This window comes from Musca vetustissima, unplaced genomic scaffold, assembly GCF_032173495.1.
Source record: "Musca vetustissima isolate MV318-11 ecotype Yass unplaced genomic scaffold, APGP_CSIRO_Mvet_v1 utg146870, whole genome shotgun sequence".
Taxonomy (NCBI): Eukaryota; Metazoa; Arthropoda; class Insecta; order Diptera; family Muscidae; genus Musca; species Musca vetustissima.
Window position 1 is genome coordinate 43,237 of NW_026886174.1, and position 21,276 is coordinate 64,512.

Genomic DNA, 21,276 nt, shown 5'->3' on the forward strand with positions numbered 1-21,276 from the left:
TTTTAATAAATGGGTTGTCCTTTTTTAAAACATGGAGTATATGAGTGTCTCTTTCAGACCCAGATTAATCAATTGTGAGATCTGACAATTTTTATGATAACTTAGTATTAAAATGTATATGGGTCTCGTCAGGGACGTATTTTTTTCTTTAAATTAATTTAGCTCTCTAAATTTCTACAATCACAAGAGGAATGTAACAAAATCCCAGATGAAACCTAAAAAAACATGGTGGATTATATATTGGGGATATAGACATTCCCCATTTCTATGGCTATGTCATCTTGTGTGGATCTAGAGGTTGTGGATAATTATTATTTGTATAGAATCAGATTGGGAAAAAACATAGCCCTAGTGTCCAATCCAGACCTATATTAGGCACTATTTCTTTTAAACATAAAATTTGGAAATATTTATTACTATAACCTCTTCCACACGGTGGTACAGAGTATTATGTCTTTGTACATATGTTTATAACAGGCAAAAGGAAACGAGATAGACACATGGTTCCTTTCGAGAATATACATAGAATCACCTTTTGAGTTGATTTATGCATGTCCATCCGGCCATCGGTCCACATTAAATTGCAAACAAAGTACAGGTCAGACTTGTTTGAAATTTGGCTCAGCTCATTTTTTGGCCCAAGGACGAACCCTCTTGAAATCGGTTCTGATTTAGATATAGCTCCCATATATATTTTCGTTCGATTTATTGTAAATGGTGCACCAAAGTCCATATGTATCATTCTTTTTGCTCGACATATGACAGAGCGTACTGAATTAAGTCTAGAATGATATGTGTTAAGTTTCGTGAAAATCGGTTCAGATTTAGATGTAGCTTCCAAATGTATATTTTCGTCCAATTTTATGTATTTTATTTTATTGCACGAAATTTGGCATAGCATACTGAATTGATTCTGAATTATGTGTGTTAAGTTTCGTGAAAATCGGTTCATATTTAGTATAGAGCTCCAATATATTTTTATGTAAATGGTGCAAAAAAGTTCCGTATATTTTTCGATTTGCACGAAATTTGGCATAGAGTACTGAATAGAGTCTAAAATAATGTGTGCTAAGTTTCATGAAAATCGGTTTAGATTTCGATATACCTCCCACATATATGTTTTCGCCCGACTTTATGTAGTGTACCAAAGCCCCTATATTTCCTCCGATATGCTCGAAATTTACCATAGCATACTGAATTAGGTGTAGAATGATGCGTACTATGTTTTAAGATTTAGATATAGCACCTATAAATATTTTCTTCCGTTTTTATGTAAATTGTGCACTATAGACCCAAAGTGTGTCCGATTGGCACATAATTTTGATCGTTGAAATCGAACAAACTCCAATGTTGGTCCGATTGGCATGAATTTTTGCACAACGTATCAAATTAAGTCTAGAAATGTTGAAATTGGTGCTGATACAGACATAACTTCATATATATTTCGAACGACTGCCTGATTGAGATTAAATTTTGAAGAGTGCAGCATACCGGATAGCATGTATCAAGTTTGCTTTAAGGGAACCCCCCCCCCCCCCCCCCCCATTTTCGATTTTAACATTTCATGATTTTCAATGGGCTGGTATTTGGGGTCCTGTGCCTCATAAAATGTAACATTTTTGGAAAAATATGAATTAAAAAACGCTCCGCCTTATATGACCCATAGACTTCTGCCACCTAAAATAGCATACAAAAGTAAAAATAGTTTTTTACTACATATGCTGATTTATAATTCTTTCAAAATGAGGTTAAAAACTGCCAAACCTACTAAACGAGCCTAATATTTAAATATTCTTACCCATTTTAATATATTTCTGTTCATAGCTCAACAATATATACTCGTATGCTTAAAAAGCCAGATAAACATTAACATAACTATGGAATATATTTACAGAGAAAAAACAAAACTATATAACATTACAAAAACTACAACGCATTATAAAATTGGTAGGGAATTCCCAAAAGGTTTCTATGTATTTGTACAGAAACGATGAATAAAGTGCAGATGAGCTCATGCTATGCACAGACATATTTGGTATGGAAGTGTGAGGGTTTGTGGTCAATGGTTGGTGGCTCTCGTTAAACCTATTCACAATTACTCTCACACACACACTCATACAACAATTCATACTCGTACATATACAAGGACACATTTCAATTGTTGTACTTTTAACTGCCATCATTTGTCGGTAGGTAGGTACTACTACTCTGGAGAATGGACAATACACATAATATGGACATTTGAATGTAACAATGTGTAGATGCGTGTGTGTGAGTTTCGACTGCGGTTTTGCCAACTATTCCACATAACTCGAAACCCTATACCACTACACTGCCTCTCATTCATTCAGTTAGTTGGTGCAACAGCACGCATCTGTTACCATTATTCACTCATTCTGCATTCCCACATGGCTTGACCACGCACAACACACACTCTCTCACACACACCCATCAACCGCCTATAACTGCTTGGCCATTTGGCTGAATCCTATCCTCTGGCATATTGGCCACATATTCTAACCAAACACTTTCAACTTCGGTGTTACATTTAGCTTTGCTTTGTTTTGCTTACTTTAATTAAATTCGAACTAAAACTGAGTGCAACAACAAATGAGTCCGGTTAGGTTTTGTGCATAAGTGGTCACATTGCATTTGGACCGACAACAACAAAAACCGAAAAAAACCTATATATAAGAAGATGTATGTGTTTTTTCTGCCAGTACTTGTGGGTTTATAGCATTTTAAGTGCTTAAAGAGAATTGTAATGAAGAAAAAAAAAAGAAATTGAAAAATAATGTGCCTATGGGTAATAGTTTGCGTGTGGTATTTTTGGTAAATTAAATTCAATTTTTTTTACTTCACATATTTGTAGTTACTAATTATGTATTAATCAAAAAGATTTCAATTTATTAATTGATTGCTTGCTGGCATGCCAGTAGAAACTCCGGTTAACCATATTTCCAATAAATAAATTCTTATTCATAATAAGAATTTAATATTTTTAATTAATTTCAGTTGCTGTCGTTGTTGTTATTGTTTTCCCACCACAAACATTAAAAGCTTTATTTAATGGCCAGACATGAAAAAACCGTGTAAGCGTGCAAAAATATGTAAATATGTTACAACAAGTGTTAAAATAATTAACTCCTTCGATGTGTTTTAATGTGTCGACCCCAAAAGAGATAAAATGTTGAATGCTTACATTATTAATGGATATTGAAATCAATGTATGGCCGTAGGTCAAATGTTACTTTACGCGGTAGTGCCTTAATGCGCTTATTAAATGGAAGCTCAACGTCGTGTATATTAAAACAAATAAGTTACAAAGGATAGGTGTTGACATTGTAATTATTTAATGCTATTGAGCTATTGAGGACAAGGGTAAATCATTTTTATTTGGAAAGGAAAAAAAATCACTTGAGTAAATGGGTAATTATTTTCTTTACATTTCATGTGTTGTATTACAGTAATATTTGGGGTTATTCAGAAAATACTACCTTTATGTTGAAAATTTTCTATAATAAATTGTTTTGAACCCAAAATGCTAAATTTCAGATAAGTCTATAGGAAAATGTGGTTGCCCGATAATGACTGGAAAGCTGGGTATTGGGTTTTAAAAAGCTGGATGAAACATAAAAATGTGGACATAAAAAGCAAATTTGTCCGATTGAGATGGAATTTGGCACAGTGTTACGTTTTATACATATGGGATGACGTGTGTCAAGTTTGCTTTACATCGTTCCGGACTTTCCTCTCTTATGATTTTAGTTGTATGCCAACAATATAAAGTCGACCGGACGGACGTAGCGTTTTCAGCGGACTCCAAAAATGAAACTGAACGAATTAAGTATTTATCAGGCGACTTTAATCAATCCATAAACGTACAGTGTTGCATGTCCATCAGGTCGATTTAAGCATTAAGAGCAATGCTTAAATCGACCTGATGGAACATTTGTTAACATGAGGAACACGAAGTTGGTAATAATATAAGTGGGAAATAGTAACTTAGTTGTAAAAGGTTATACATTTCGTGGTTTCAAAAGTATGGGGCTGGACGATTTTTCAATTTTTTATTTTCAGTTTCAAACGGAAAAATTACGAAAATGAATCGCTTAATTGCACCATTCCATTCTCAATTTGGAATTCAGCCGGCTCACTATAGGTCAGGAACCCGATTTTTTGGCAAAAGGTCAATTTCATTACACATGTCAAATTTTATCACATTGTGGGTCACAGTTTTCAAATAACATGAGGTCAAAGTCGAAATTTCGTATTTTTTGTGAATATAATTTATTTTTACATAATATGTTATATAACATTGACATGTGTCAAGATATTATCATGAAATGACGGGCAATTAAAGAGATGGTACTGGTGATTATAATAAAGGTAAAAATTATTATTAATTTTAAATAATCATAAAAAATTAAGTTTCAGAACATCTGCCAAGCAGAGCCAGAGAATATTTTAATAGTTATCGCTACAATCGATGCCTTGATATGTTCTCTGTTCAGAGTTCATACACTTAATAATCATTGCCGATAATATAGGAAAGTAGTAAAGTCGGACTGGGCCGACTATGTGATACCCTTCACCACTTTGAATATATTCTACATATATATCCTAACAGAAGTCGCCTTTTCAACATGAAATTCAACTAACTTAAATGTAAATCTAACCCGATTTTCTCGAAACTTAGAATACGAGATATGGGAGGAACAGATATCAATCTCAAAGACACGAAAATCCCCTTGAACATGCAGAACAACATCAAGTGTAAATAAAAATACAGAAAAATACACAAAATTTCTGCAAATACGCTTGTCCTGAAATAAAAGCGGTTTTTAGAAATACTTAAACATACAAAACATTAAATTATACTAATTTCAGTACATTGTACGAAATTGTGTGCCGGTCGGCCAGTGCACAATTTACATTAAATTGGACGAAAATATATATGGAAATCGGAAGCGATTTTCACAAAACTTAGCACACATCATCCTGGATCTAATTCAGTACCCTATGCCAAATTTCGTGCAAATCGAAAGATATATGGGACTTCGGAGCCTCATTTACCTTAAATCGGACGAAAATATATATGGGTGCTATACATAAGTCTGACCCCATTTTCTCGAAATTTGGCACACGTCATTCTAGACTCAATTGAGTAACCCACGCAAAATTTCGCGCAAATCGAAAGATATATAAGGACTTTGGTACACAATTGTCATAAAATCGGACAAAACTATAAATGAGGCTATATCTAAATCTGAACCGATTTTCTTGAATTTCAATAGGGTTCGTCCTTAGGCCAAATAAGTGACTTGTGCCAAATTTCATCCAAATCGGATCATAAATGCGACCTGTACTTTGTTTACAATTTAACATTTACTGACGGATTGACGGACGGACAGACGGACTTACGGACATGCATAAATCGACTCAGAAAGTGTTTTAAATCTTGTTATGCATAAACCAACGATTTAATGACATCTTTATATAAAAATGGCTAAGAAATGCTTATATTTATTTTATTCTTATGTTTGATCCGCCATTTTTTGGTTCACTTTATTTCATTTTGAAATTCATTTGTAATTAGTGACCATAGCTCAAAACTAGTTCAAAAATAATTTGATCAATTCAACTTTAAAAAAATTGACCGCCGTTTTCGATCCACCCTATTAATTTGTTTACTTTTTCCTTGCAGAATAATAATCAGCGTCCCCAAAATCCTTATATAGAATATTTATTTATTTCATAAAGGCACTGCTCTAATTAAGGCCAAAAAATGGGATCTCTGGCCCATAGTGCATGCAGCCCCATGCACTTTAGAGTTAACAGAATAAACTTTATTCGCCGGAGCTTAAAAATACTCGTCAAGAGTTTTCATCGACATCTTATTTCAGTTGAAAGTCTGAAATTGAAGAAAATGAAAAAATCTGACAACTTTCTACACGGTGGGCATGATTTCCGATGAATGGAACGCCCGAATCCACAAATTCAAACAGCATTCCAAGCAGTACTTCTCTGACTCTGGTATGAACTAGGATTATCATATCATATTATCATCGCACAAAAACTAACAAAATGGCCGACCTATGAAGTTTGATTTTTTGAAAAATTGCTATTTTTGACCACAAAGCAAAATGGAAAATAAAGAAGGTTTTGAACGATTGCATTTAACATTTCGTACAATAGCTATGTATGTAGAGAATAATCAGTTTGGAACGGTTTGGATTATTAGTTTTTGAGTAATCGTGCCCGCCAATTTTAAAAACAAGGTTTTGAGAAAAACACGTTTAAAGTTTCAGAAGCACACTTGCCGTCGCTTAAGAGTTGTTGATATTTTCACTTGCAACGTAAACAAGAAAACCAAATTCATTTTTTTAAACCCTTTAAGAGGAAATTATGGTTTACATAATCGTACAAATACGCAGAAGCAACCCCTCCGGTTAAAAATATTGTATGGTCTTTGCATCATCGTTTTCCTCGTTCCGCTGAAATATCGGAAATATTTAATGTTAGCTTAACATATAAAGGCAATAAGTCCATATTAGCACCTTTACTCATCACTACAAAACAAGAGCATATGACATAGTTGTAGATTTTTTTATTAAATCGTTGTACCCATCCATATAAAATCCAGCCCACGCAACTGGAACCAGCAGTAAATACGTAAAATGTATATTTGAACAGCAAGTGGTGGATGCCTAATTTTCGAACAAAATGTTCATTAACTATGAACTACATTTCTTACTCGGTGGATATGTTAGTAAACACAATTGTCGCATTTGGGGTTTGGAGAATCCTCAAGTAATTGAAGAGAGGTCATTAAATTCAATATATTCATGGTAACCGACTTTTTTCCGCTGATAAAGAATACCACTTGGAGAATATGTGATTTCAACAAGACGATGCAAAATGTCGCACACAACTCCAGCGAATATGGCTTTATTGCAAGTGATATATCCTGCGTAATTTCTGATCGTGGTGATACCAACTGGCTACCAAGATAATGCAATTTGACACAATTATACATTTTTATGGGCCTACGCGAAAGTTGTAGCCAAAATTGCCGAAAATTGCATCAAAAGAATCAATGCTTTCCACAGATCGCGTGGAGGTTATTGAAATGATGTAGAGTTTCACACCTAACGTCAACGTTCAAACTTCATAATAAACATATATATCATGAATAAACATATTTTATATGTGTTGTATTTATGATTACTTTTTAAACCACGAAATGGATAAGGATAATGCTATGTTATGGTGAATTGCTGCCAGGAGGAAAAGAGTGACTGTAAAAATTTTCAAAATAATGAATAATAGGGGGTTACGTTACCAAAACCCATAATTTTTGGCATAGAGGTTTCCTAAGCAATGATAATGTAAGATATACAAATTGTGTTCAATTTTCTAAAGTACTAGTCTAAAAAGGTTAGCAATATCAATTTTTGTCCCAACCAATTTGGTTGATGAACATGCTCAAACCTCCAAAATACTGAAGTTTTTTTATGCTAAGCTTGTGGGGATCCCCAATAAGTGGAGCAATATTGCTTATATTTTTTTTGGAAAGATATTCTACTTTCTAGGAACCCAAAGTACCATATTACGGACACTTCGGTTGAAATCCAACATACGGAATATTGAGCGTTATATGAGGGTTATACTAAAATGTCAACCAATATTCCTATTTTAAACCATAGACAGACGACAGCCACAATTTGCTTTAAAAATTTCTTAATTTGAATTAATGTTTATCCCTGAATGGCTAGAGTTTCTGCATTTACGGAACAGTTTTTTGCTTCAAAACAATTGTTTGTTTGTGTGAAGGATGACAAGTTTGTACATTTGTTTCGATATTTTTCGGGATTACATCTTTTGGAAATAGATACATGACATAAAGGGGGAATAGCAACTATGATCTTAGCAAAACAGCTCCCAATTTAAAAAATGGTTGAATTTTGCCTTCATTTATTATTTTTATAAATATAAATATAATTTGACAAGAAACAATTAATTTTCTAAAGCTTTGCCATATTGAAATTGCCCAATTTAGTATAAATTCAGCTTGATTTTGTGCATTGACAACACATACAAATGAGGATAATGTACAAGTTAATTTGAATTAAGACTTACAAGGCATATTAAGGCTGTCGTCTGTCTAGGTTATTAAATACCAAACATCCTAGGAGTATGATGCAAAAATTTAAAGCTTAATCATAGGAGCTGTATTGTGATTTTAACTGACAGACGGACATAGAATTTTATTCTGATCAAGAATTTGCGGTCTCCAATATGACACGGAATGACAATTTTTCCTACGCGTTGATAAACAATCTGACACTTATAACACAATACATTTCTTCCGCGCATTCAATATAAAACATTTTTTAAATAATTGTAATTTATATATTTATTGTTTGTTTAAATTATATTCCAATGCATTATAAGCATATATAAAATGCTGACTTCCTGTCATTACATAATAATTGCTAGTCATTTTCAGAAACAAAAAATTACAAATAAATTTGTTCAATTTTTCACTTTAACTTTTTAAATAATTATTTCGCCAAATTGATTTCCGATAAAACTGTGAATTTTTATAAATTGAAACAATTGAATGTGTGTTTGTGTCATCGCATAAATCACAACATAACACAATAAATATTTACGCCGATGTTCGTTTTTTCCAATTTGTTTTTTCTGGCTGTGCAGTTGGCGTCAAACAATGAATATAATTATTGGAGTGGAATGTTTCCAATGGCACGAATGAGTGGTATTTTGTGGGCAATTGTGTATTGGTTTGTCAATGAAAACCAGACAACGAATCGAAAAAAAAATAAAACAAAAATTGAAAAATATAAAATAACCCGTATTGGTTGCACTGAATTGTGTGTGAAATTTACTTTCATTGTTAGTACTGCGTATATATGTGTGTAGTGGATATATGTAGTGAATGTAGAAAGTATGTTTTTATTTAAATGCCAAACACATTTTGGCAGAGAGGCATTGTTTGGGGGGGAGATAACCTTCAAAAACCAAAAGCATTGGCGGAAAATTGAAATAGCAGTGCATTTTGTGTTTTTGTAGGCGCAGTTATAAAGTCTTACAGATGGTTGGTCATATAATTCGCTATATCAGTTATTAAATTTAAATAAAAATTTGAATAAAAACTTAAGAAGGAAGACTTAAAGGAATGTTTAACTAGGTGAATTGATCAATATATATATATATATATTTCATGGAATTGAAAATAAAATATTCTACAAATATATGCGGTTGAAAGGAATTATAAAAAAGTCAACACATATGACAATAAAAATAACCACTGAGATCGAGCTTGATTTCAGTTCACTCGAACATTGGAAACCAAAAATTGTAATGGTTTTAGGAATATGTCATTTCTGGCTCTGGAAAACATTTCTGGCTCCGAAAACAAATCATGTAGAATATATATATATATATACTTGTTTATTAAATTTATAATTTTTCAAAATGTTGACAGTTTGGTACAAGAGATGATGATTAGGAATATATATATATAAGTGTAATATAAGTGTAAATATTCAGATCTGGCCACACACTACTTGATATTGAATTAACAAATGTTCCAAATTTTGACACTTTGTGGAGATACCAATGGATTAATTCCATCTTTTGAAATAATACGAAAATATATATAGTCGGACATTCTATTGCTGTCAGCGACAAAAGGAGTGACCCGATGGACTTGGTCTAGGTTTGGTAGAAATTTTACAATGTGCAATGTTTGGATAAAATTATATACTAGAAAAGTAGACCGATATTCCCATATTCGAATATTATACATGCTTGGTTGAAATATTACGTTGTTCAAAGTTTGGTTCAAATCCGCTAAATTTTGACCATTTTTTGGGGGAGATATAAGAAGGAGGGGATCGATATTTTCAGTTTGAGTGAAATTGTTGATGAAATCGGTTTTAACTTTCGAATACTATCATAAGCACCAGTCAGAGGGACGGACAACTTTAAATCGATTGAAACAGATTTGGCTAAAAGAAACATGGTGTCTCATTAAGAAACACTTAGACGGACGTCAGAGTGCGCGCGAGAAGCGATGCTATGATGTGCCGCTAGACGACGCTATAAACATCTCCGTGTGTTTTCTTATGGCATAGCGCAAAAACTGTCAGAGTGGATGCAACGCTACAAGCGAGACAAAGCGAGTGCAAGCGATAAAGCGTGTTGTGCAATGGTTTATAGCAAGAGCACGCTTTGGCTCTGTTTGAGTTTCTTTGTTTATTATTTTTATTTAGCGTTATCGATCGGTTTTTGGCATCGTTCTTTTGCATCTTATCGAATTTTATGGCATGAACCAATCTGTCGGGATTGTGGTGGACTCAAGTCCAAATTTAATTAAATAATAATAAAATAATTTGGAAAAAATAAGGGAAATCGATGCAGAAATATTTGTTAATTTCATGAATTTTCTTTTAAAAATTATTTTGAAAATATTTTGCGACATGAAAAATTCTTTGTCTGAATACTTCTTGAGTCAATAAACACCAGTTTACAACAGAAATAGGCGATGTAAACCAACAACACGCTTTGCTCTCTATAGCACTCACTCTGACATACTATAGCATTGAAGTAGCATGAACTATTATAGCATGTAGTATCGCATCGCTTCTCGCTTGCACTCTGACGTCAGCCTTAGGCCTTTAATGATTCACAAAGTCTTTCTTCCCAACATAATAAGTTCAAATACTGTTTGAAATTGTTAATTAATGGTTCAAATTAAGTAAACATAAAATCAAATATTCATATTCATATTTTTTGTTTGTTTTTGAAATCGAGATATTTGCACAAGTTTTGATGAAATCGGTTTAGATTTAGATATACACTAAAGCAACTGAAATTGCAAGCTGAATATATAAACTGTAACTAAAACTAATATTTAGTACAGTCCTTCTAATTACATGGATTGTGTTGTGATGTTCGGCTAATAATTGTGGTCTACAGATCGAATCGAAAAAAAAACACCAAGAACTAAGTTTTAGGTCCACATCATTCATTATTATCTCATCATCACCGAAAAATAAAGGCGTTGTCCTTGACCATAACTGGAACCTCACGGAACATTTCAACAACATTTCGTCCTCTATGGTGGCAAAGGGTTACTAAATAATATCTGAATACGTAAAGGCCAACTACTCCTCTTGAATATACTATCAAACTTCTCAGGTCTATGTCCTTCAGTAGTAAAAATATACGCTATAGGATATCAATTTTGTCATTTTTCACACAAAAGTCAGGGTCCATTTGACCCGCCAATTATTAACCGATCTTTATCAAAACATAGAAATATTAAGTATTTGATTCATTTCATCCCCTAAATATTAACCGATATTTACCAAAAACAATAAGGGTCATCATTGAGCAGAACCGATCCTACATGCAAAAGGTCGTGAAGATTGGTTTATAACTGTCTGTATCGTGTTCAAATTATAATAAAGAGACGGATGGACACACATGTCTAAATCGACTCAAATATTCGAGATCGGTATACCTAAAGGTGGGTCTAGGACCGATATTTCGCGGCGTTACAAACTCTTGGGGCTACACAAAGCTAGACAGACGGACTCAGAAAGTGATTCTATGCATATTCTCAAAAGGAACCATGATGTATCTCGATTCCTTTTGCCCTTTACAAACATATGCACAAATAAATAATATCCTGTACCACAGTGTGGTGAAGGGTATAAAAACGGCGTTAAATTTGCTGACAAAATACCTACAATCGAACATTTTCTGCAAATACGTTTTTTATCTACCAAGAACTCACAACTTCAACGTACAGCTACTTCGATCAAAATAAGTAAAATTGGGAGCTGTGTCCAAAAATAGTCCTGAATGGCATATTGCAAACACATATTTTATAAATATGCTTTTCACTTTCCATGAGCACGGAACGGCAACAAACCCCGTTCGGTTTCAAAATGTGGCTAAAGACTTTCAAATACCGAAAACTAGACAGAGACCTTCGTATAGGACATAGTCTGCAAAAATGTTTTTCTCCATCCAAGAACTCGGAATATCGAATTCCAGTCCCCTCAGTTGCTGCTAAAACCATTAAATAATGAAATTTGCGAAGATGGGTCCTTTTTATAGAGGCTATGTGGAAACATGATTCAATATTAAAATTTCTATGCAATAATAATAACGAAATCAACCCAACCAGCAAGAACTCGCAATGCCAAATTACATCCTTTTTTGTCAATTGAAAAATGCAACTAGGACCAGCAAATTGGGATTATTCTATGACACCTCAACTGAGTGTCCGTGACGTAACTACTCAAAAAAAAAAAAAACAGATTATTAGAAAATGATATTTAATGGCAACAATGCTGCATTGCATTAAATTCGGGAAATCATGGCATTGTTGATTTGCCCTCGTGATTTAAACAAAACTATACAACGAGTTATTGACTCATTAATGAACTACGAACAAATATTTAAACCCCCATGAACTCAATAAAATATATATTAAAATTAGCTATGTAGCAATATATGCTATGTATGTAAATACAAATTTAACTTTATAATTAACATTTAAGCGATGTCAATAAGCCAATAAAATACCAATATTGTTGAGAATAAATAAAATTAAAATATTTGAAGGTGTGAGAAAAAATGGGGGAAAATTGAATTGATAAAATTAAAATATTCTGAGGTGTGAGAAAAAAGTGGAGGGAAATTGAAGTGCATTCTATTTGCTTGTGATAGTAAAGTCAACGTCATTGCCGTCATCATTAAATAATTGTGGTTTTTATGCTAAACAAAAGCTGTTGGTTATTATGACCACGGGAAATGTTTACACAGTTCGGTAGATTATCGAGAACAGTTAATAACCAACATAATTGTCAAATAATACAATGGTAATATTGTTAACAGAGATACATATTTACTATCAAATACAAACAAATATAAAAATTATGCGGTTTAATAAAATGGTTATATGTTTAGAAAAATATTAATTATAAGACCAAGTGAGTAAATACAAGCCCAGAAATTGCACCAAGTCAAAAAATCAAACCAAATATAGGTATAGTTGAAACATATTATAATTTGCTGATAAATATTTTTAAATTTACGCTGTGGCACAATCGATAAAAAATGCTAGAAAGTGTTAACAAAAAAGTGCCAAATAAAAGTGCTAAAAAGTTAATAGAAGGAACTTCGCTTATGGTTAATAATGTGATCTGCACTTCCTAAAAATTCAATATACACATAAGGTGGAGTGAGTGTATTTTAAATTTTGAATTGTTTAGCCGTATTCTCTGGGCTTTGTTAGTGTTGAAAATATTTATGAGGACAATTTTCTATTTTCTATATTTGGACATATACTTAAAATCAAATTTCCGTCCTACTTCCATACTTTAAGATGTGATTTAAAAATATGTTTGCCGAAATTTTTCGATGTAACCCCCATAGGAAGTGAGACGCCACTCTGGGTCGTGGGCCTGCTCCGAAGACTATGCAACTACTGATTTTTTTCGGTACGAAGATTGCAGCCAATTTGGCTGAAAGATCGCGTACAAATTCTTCAAAAAACATACATTAGGGGATATCGATATATGGGGCAACCTCAAATTGTGGCGCAAAATTGATCAATTTGGCAAGAACATGTGATATAGATACAATAATATAAAATTCCAAATTACAGCTAACGACTACTTTTACATTATCTTATGAGTCTTATGTGCGAAATTTTTTATTATCATCTTTAATGTACTGATAATATTCACCTTCATTGTAATCATCAGTTCCACATGTTTAATTGACCGTCATTTGATGTTAATATTTTGACGCATGTCAATGTTATAAGGTAAAGTACGGTTATAGTGAACTAGTAGGGACCATGAAAATAAGTTCGTTATATCCAAGAATATCCTAGGTTTTGCAGCAAAAAAAAAAAAAAATAAATAAATAAACATGTTCACTTCCGAAATGGGAATTTTTGGTGTCCCTTTTGACAATACTGAAGCTGCTTCTCTATTTCGATTGAATCTGACATTTTGGTAAAGGCTTTCAGCGTTATGGTATAAATAACTTTTGTGCGGATTGTCATCTTTGAGTATTATGTGTATTTGTAAGAAGTTTATTATAACTGAATTTTGGGACCGAATAAATGCTCGTTATAAAAATGTTCGCTATATCCGTATATTGATACAAGAGTAAAGATTTGTATGAAAAAATCTGTCTTTGAACTTCGGTACCATGAAATGTGTTCGCTATAATTGATGTTCGAATATATAACATTTGTATACCCTAAACCACTATGTTGTCAGGGAATTATAGTTTTGTGTGGCTCCATGAGTTTATAACGCCGCGAAATATTGCACATTGACCCAGCTTTTAGTTTACCAATCGTCATATCTCGACTAGCTGAGTCGATCTAGACATGTGTGTCCATCCATCTATCCATTTTAATTTGTAAACACGCTGCAGGCCACAGTTATGGACAAATCTTCACGAAATTATGCATGTTCGACCGGTTCTGGCCAATGAAGACTGTTTTTGTTTTTGATATTTAGGGGATGAAATGGGTCAATAACTTAATTTTTTGTCCGTTTTCTCTAGAGGCCACAATTATGACTCGAACATCACGAATTTTTACACAAAAAAGGGGTCTGACCATAGAATAAGCATGGCTGTTTTTATGAAGATCGGTCAATATTTAGCGAGTCAAATGGACTCAGACTTTTGTGTGAGAAATTGTGAAGGGCATCTGATCAATTACTTAGAACGGCTGTTTAGATGATGATCGGTCAATATTCCGAGGGTCAAATCAACTAAAACCTAAAGTGACAAAACTTGTATTTAATGGCGTAAATATTCACCACGGGAAAACATGATTTAGAAAATACGCTAGGGTTAGAAAGTGGATCTGTTGACCTATAATGGGTCAGGATGACGCAATTATTACGAAACATTGCCCAGGCTGAGAAATTTTGAATTTGACCTCATGCCATTTATAAACCGTGACCCACAATGTTTACTGGTGTAAAGCTCAGAGTCTCCAGATTTGAAATAGATAACCTTTTATTGGCTCCAATTAAAATTTGACTTTTTTGCATCCCTATGGAGCACGAAATATTTAATACAATTTTTTGAATTTTTTCGTATTGAAAACTCAATATAATTTATATTCATCTGTTAAGCTGAACCTTCATCCTTATCGGGGCTATTTTTGAACTATATTTTTAAACCGATTTTAGGAAAATTAATAAATTTGTGACAAAGTTCATTTTTTCAATTTCACTCCTCACGAACCTATTTCGACATTATTTAATTTAAGAACATGTTCTAAATAAAAAGTTTTATTACAACAGCTTATTATTTTTTTTAATATTTTTCATAGCCTTATTATATAACACCCGCAAATTTTATGGAATTTCGTATTCTTTATATTGCCCTTAAAAAATGGTTATATTTAGTATCAGTTATTTAGAAGGCTTGAATGCGATTCTATTGAACTCCACTTTGGATGTTTCTCTTTAAAAAAATGGCAAAATATAACCAGTGAGCGGAGCAGTATAGTCGGGCGGGGCCGACCATATGATACCCTACACAACTTCTACGAAACTTTCTGTTTTTATATATTCTATGCTTGGGCAATATTACGCAATATTTGCACCCTATTGACTGACTAGATGCCAACAAATATTTCTAATATTCAGTAGACGAAGGCTGTCCTTGTACAGATTCCATTTAACGTGGGTTATGTTGTGAAGTTGGGCTTTCATTTGTAGCCTGTAGATCGACTCGAAAAACACAAATAATTAAGTTTTCGATCCACTCCTTCATCCCAAAATTATTATCTGATCATCACCGAAAATTATAGACGTGTCCTTGACCATACCTGGATCCTCATGGAAAATTTCAATGCACTAAGCGCTGCATTTTCGCCTTCTAGTGTGGTAATGTGTTACTAAATAATATTTTAATACGTAATACGTGTAAATATTTAAGTGTAACTCCCACAACCGAGTACATACGACAATATAATTGGTATCAATTTAAAGGCCAACCACTCCTCTTGGATATGCTATCAACTTCTCGGGTCTATGTCCTTCAGGAGTAAATATATATGCCATACAATACATTTTTTTCATTTTTCACACAAAAGTCAGGGTCCATTTGACCCTCTAAATATTGACCGATCTTTATCAAAACAGGAATGCTTATTCTTTGACCCAATCCCCTTCTCCATGTAAAAAATTCGAGATGTTTGGGCAATAATTGCGGCCTCTGGAGCGACCAGAAAAACCGACAAAAATTCAGTATTTGGTCCATTTCATCCCCTAAATATTAACCGATCTTTACCATTGGCCAGAACCTATCCTACAATGAAAATTTCGTGAAGATTGGTCCATAACTGTGGCCTGTATCGTGTTTACAAATTATAATGGACAGACGGACGGACGGACACACATGTCTAGATCGACTCAGCTAGTCGAGATATGACAATCGGTATACTTAAAGGTGAGTCGGGACCAATATTTCGCGGCTTTACAAACTCTCTGGGTTGCACAAAGCTATAATACCCTGACAACATAGTTGTGTAGGGTATAAATATATTACTTCATGTATAAATCGCATGGTGTCTCCAACCTTGCAAACAAAAAATATGCATTTAAGAATTTTCTTTATAAAATTTTACTTAAACATATTAATTCCAAACCACCACTTAAATCAATGGTTTAATTACCTTTTAAAATATTTAAAATCACAAACAAAATCATTTTTGTCGACATCATCTTATCATAATTTTTCATAAACAAAATTCTGTCGAATAATAATACACTTGATTCTTTTGTTGTAGCTGTATTGCTTTTGTGATGTGAAATTTATAAATGTAGTTTTTTGTTGTTGTTGTTTTTTAATTTATCATCTTAACACTTTCACTGAATTGCATTTACACTGAAACAACTGATTTTTTTGTGTATGTTATGAATGAATCACAACTATCACTTAAAATGATGATTTCATTAAAAAAACAAACGGGAAATGCAATATTTTTTTGTATTTTTATTTATTAAAAATTATTTTTATTCTTTTTTTTGTTTTGTTTGTTGGCTGGCTGGCATTCATATGCACACAACACAATGATAATAATATTTAAATGCAGTGATTATAATTCTTTTTGTTTTTATTTTATTTTTGTCGTATTAAAAACCCGTTGTTGCCTTTAGCATTAAACAATTACGAGTCGGCAGGATTTAATGTAGAATTTCAGTGTATTTTTGTGTATTATCCAGAATTGCTGCAATTGAAACTGTAATGCAAGTGCCCGGAAAAATTTATGTTTTATTTCACAGATATTTCTTTGTTTTACTATTTGTAACACATTCAGTGCAGTCAGTAACTGTTAATGCTGGCTTACATATGCATAGGCTGCACATATGAAAACACACACACAGATATACACGAAAGCCAATGCATCCACCATGTACACACACACAGGCAGACACAATATTTGGCCAGTTACTACGACAGTAATACCACCGCTTGTAGCCTTTCACAGTTGATAATTGAAATAACGATGATGCGATGATTGAATTAAAACCTTCCTGGCTGACTGACTGACACACAGACACAGATGCATTACAACTGGATATTTATTTAAGACTTATGTCCAGCACTGCTGTCACTATTGGTATTCACAACTAGCCGACGATGGCAACAACAATAATCAATCCCTTCAAGTCTCATCAAGAGGCAACGAAGCGTCCAAATATGAGCAACGACGTTTTCAAACTGAAACTGATGCTGGCAGCCAACCATGGCAAAAGGCATCATCATGCGAACGAACAACATAGAAACAGCATCACGAACTTCTTTCAACACTGATTACGATATACGAAGTTCAGGATAATGATTCGGGAGTTCTCGTTTCTCATTTTCATAACATAAACCAACCACACAGCATATCTCGTAATTCGTATAGAGAGCAAGAGAACAGTTATCAACCATCCAACTTACATTCCACCATGTGCCCAACGTGTACATGTATGTGTGTGTGGGACACACTGGCACATGGTGGAATCCAATTTTTGTTGTTTTCTTGCCACTATCCTTCATGCTTTATTGCAATAGGACAATGTGCCATGCACACAAACACACACACACTCATCCATGCCGACGAAGGACCAGGACTAGGACAAAATGTAAACTCATGTTTTTGCCATGAAATGGTGGAAAAACCACATAGAAAAAATGTCGTCATGCGCACTAACCCTGTGAAGGAGGAGTGTATTTTGGTTAATTTTTTTGACAAATGGTATGACAAACTAATGCCACTCCACACTACTCTTCAAACACACACACACACATACACAAGAAAAAAACATATATGAAGACATTTGTAATTGTGTAGGTAGGTGGTGGTGGGTGGGTGGAGGGGTTGTGTGTGTTTAAGTGAGCGTTTGTCTCAGTATGTTAAAATGTGGTTATGTCTAAAGGTGTTGAGGTGCTGTAACAGGCTGTTCTTGGATTTTATTTGTTGTTGTAAATTTTCTTTTATTTAGCTCACATATATATCGCAACACATACATGGACATAATTTGTTAGCTTATGTTTATTTACTTCACATAATGTTTCCTCACCAAATAGGTGTCAGTTTTCTTATTTGTTTCTTTGAATATGTTGGGGGGTTTTTTGGTGTTTGTTTTTGCCTATAGATTAATACGAGGCTTTTAAGTAAAGGTTTAACAAATTATTTTAAGTATTCAGTAATCAATTTAATATGGCTTGTTTTATGGAATATTTGAAATTAAAAACAGTTATCAGATTTTTATTATTTATTACAGTATGCTACAAAATTGAGCTAATGGTCTGTGAGGTGGAAAACTCCTTTTGGGATAAAAACCCTTAGTGAGTACTTTAAGAAAACAGAAGGTCAAACTCGTCATAGGTCAAGTTTTTCAGTTATGGCGTAAATTTTTGTTTTGTTTGTTTTTTTTATTTTATTTGCTGATGACCCCCTAATTCATAAATAAAAAGTTTTTTCTTTGTCTTTGCTATTGCAGTTTATTTTTGAAATGTTATTTAAATCGAATGTGAATTTATTTGTACAACATATCATTATTTCATCATCCTTATATGGCTTTTTCGTGCTTAGAGGGGACGATATTTTTTTCCTCCAAATATTTTGCAAAAATTTCGCTAATATGATTTCAGAGGGCGTCGTCATAGTCAAGAAATCCTATGTTTTCATCATGCTTTTCCACTTTTACCGAATCCTTGTTGAGAAAACTTTAAATTTATATACACTAATAAATTTCGTATAAATTGTAAATTATGAAGAACCATAACATAAATAAATCTATTTATGCCAAACACGATAATTACATTTATTTAAAGGTGGCAGATACGGAATCCCAAGTGTTAAATAAACCGGCTTTATATACCCTACACAACTATGTTGTCAGGGTATTATAGCTTTGTTCAGCCCCAAAAGTTTGTAACGTCGCGAAATATTGGTCCTAGACCCACCTTTAAGTATACCGATCGTCATATCTCGACTAGCTGAGTCGATCTAGACATGTGTGTGCGTCCGTCCGTCTGTCCGCCTGTCCATTTTAATTTGTAAACACGATACAGGCCACAGTTATGGACCAATCTTCACAAAATTTTGCATGTAGGATGTGTTCTGGCCAATGAAGACCCCTATTGTTTTTGGAAAAGATCGGTTAATATTTAGGAGATGAAATGGACCAAAAACTTTATTTTTGTCGGTTTTTTTAGTCGCTCCAGAGGCCGCAATTATGGCCCAAACACCGCGAATTTTTGCATGGAGAAAGGGAAAGAATAAGCATGCCTGTTTTGATAAAGATCGGTCAATATTTAGCGGGTCAAATGGACCCTAACTTTTGAGTGAAAAATGACAAAATTTGTATTCTATAGCGTATATATTTTCCACTGAAAGACATAGACCCGAGAAGTTCATAGTATATCCAAGAGGAGTGGTTGACTTTTAAATTGATACCAATTATATTGTCGTAGGTACTCGGATGCGGGAGTTACACTTAAATATTTACAGGTGCTTACATATTCATATATTATTTAGTAACCTATTACCACACTGGAGGGCGGAAATATAGCGCTGATCGCTTTGAAATATTCCATGAGGTTGCAGTTATGGTCAAGGACAACGCCTAAAATGTTAAGTGATTATCAGATAATATTTTTCGGATGAAGTGGACCGAAAACTTAATTATTTGTACTTTTCGAGTCGAAAGCCGAACATCACAATGCAACCCACGGCGAAGGGAATCTGGACAAGTAATTAGAGGTGCTGTACTGATTATTAGTAGCATTTGCTGACCTCTAGCCAATCAAAAGTGTGCAAATATCGCGAAATATTGCCCAATCTCAGAATATAGAACCACAGAAAGTTAGATTTTCATGGAAGTTGTGTAGGGTATCGTATGGTCGGCCCCGTCCGACTATAATACTCCGCTCACTGGTTTAGGAAATAAAACCGATTTTGGTACCGATTTTAATCAACCCATTGAATTTCTATGCACATAATTTGAAAGTAAAGACTTTATAAGTCTTAAAACAAATATATTTGAAGTTGTTCGACTTTAGTCCAAATTTTTATACACTCCGTCATGAAAAAATCGGCCGGATATTCATATGGTATCTATATGGCACTTTTTTTTGCGTGGAGTCAATAATTCAAATTCATACGAAAGCCAATATATAATTTCGCCCGATTTTATGAAAATGGTGCACCAAACTGCCAAGGTTTGTCCGATTGAGACAAAATTTTGCACAGCGTAATGAATTAAGTATAGTTTGATGTCTGCGATTTTATGTTGTAATCGGTTCAGATTTAGATATAGCTCCCATATATATTTCACCAGATTTTAGGTAAATATTGCACCAAACTCCCAATATTTGTCAAATTGAGACACAATTTTGCACAGCTTACTGAATTAAGTTCAGTTTGATGCCTGGGGTGTTTTGTTGAAATCGGTTCAGATTTAGATATAGCACCCATATATTGTTTCGTCCGATTTTATATAAATGGTGCACCAAACTCCCAAATAGGTTCAGATTTACATATAGCTCAAGTCTGCCTCATAGACATGCAATTTTTTATAGATTTTAGAATCGTATGTGTATAGTTTTTTATTGCTTAAATATATATGTAGATCACAGATTGTTTCGCCCGATTCAATTTCAATGGTCTTTCAGAGATGCTATGTCTCTTCTATC

General features: G+C 33.5%; 1 protein-coding gene across 1 annotated transcript in view; it reads right to left on the reverse strand.

Moving 5' to 3' along the window:
* Nucleotides 1-16,793, reverse strand: part of LOC133333648 (cell adhesion molecule 4-like) — a 55,101-nt gene extending 38,308 nt beyond the window's left edge. Inside the window, exon 1 of the mRNA XM_061541940.1 lies at nucleotides 16,760-16,793. Within this exon, the coding sequence (XP_061397924.1) occupies nucleotides 16,760-16,793 (34 nt within the window). The remainder of the gene's footprint in view (nucleotides 1-16,759) is intronic.
* Nucleotides 16,794-21,276: the final 4,483 nt, after the last annotated feature.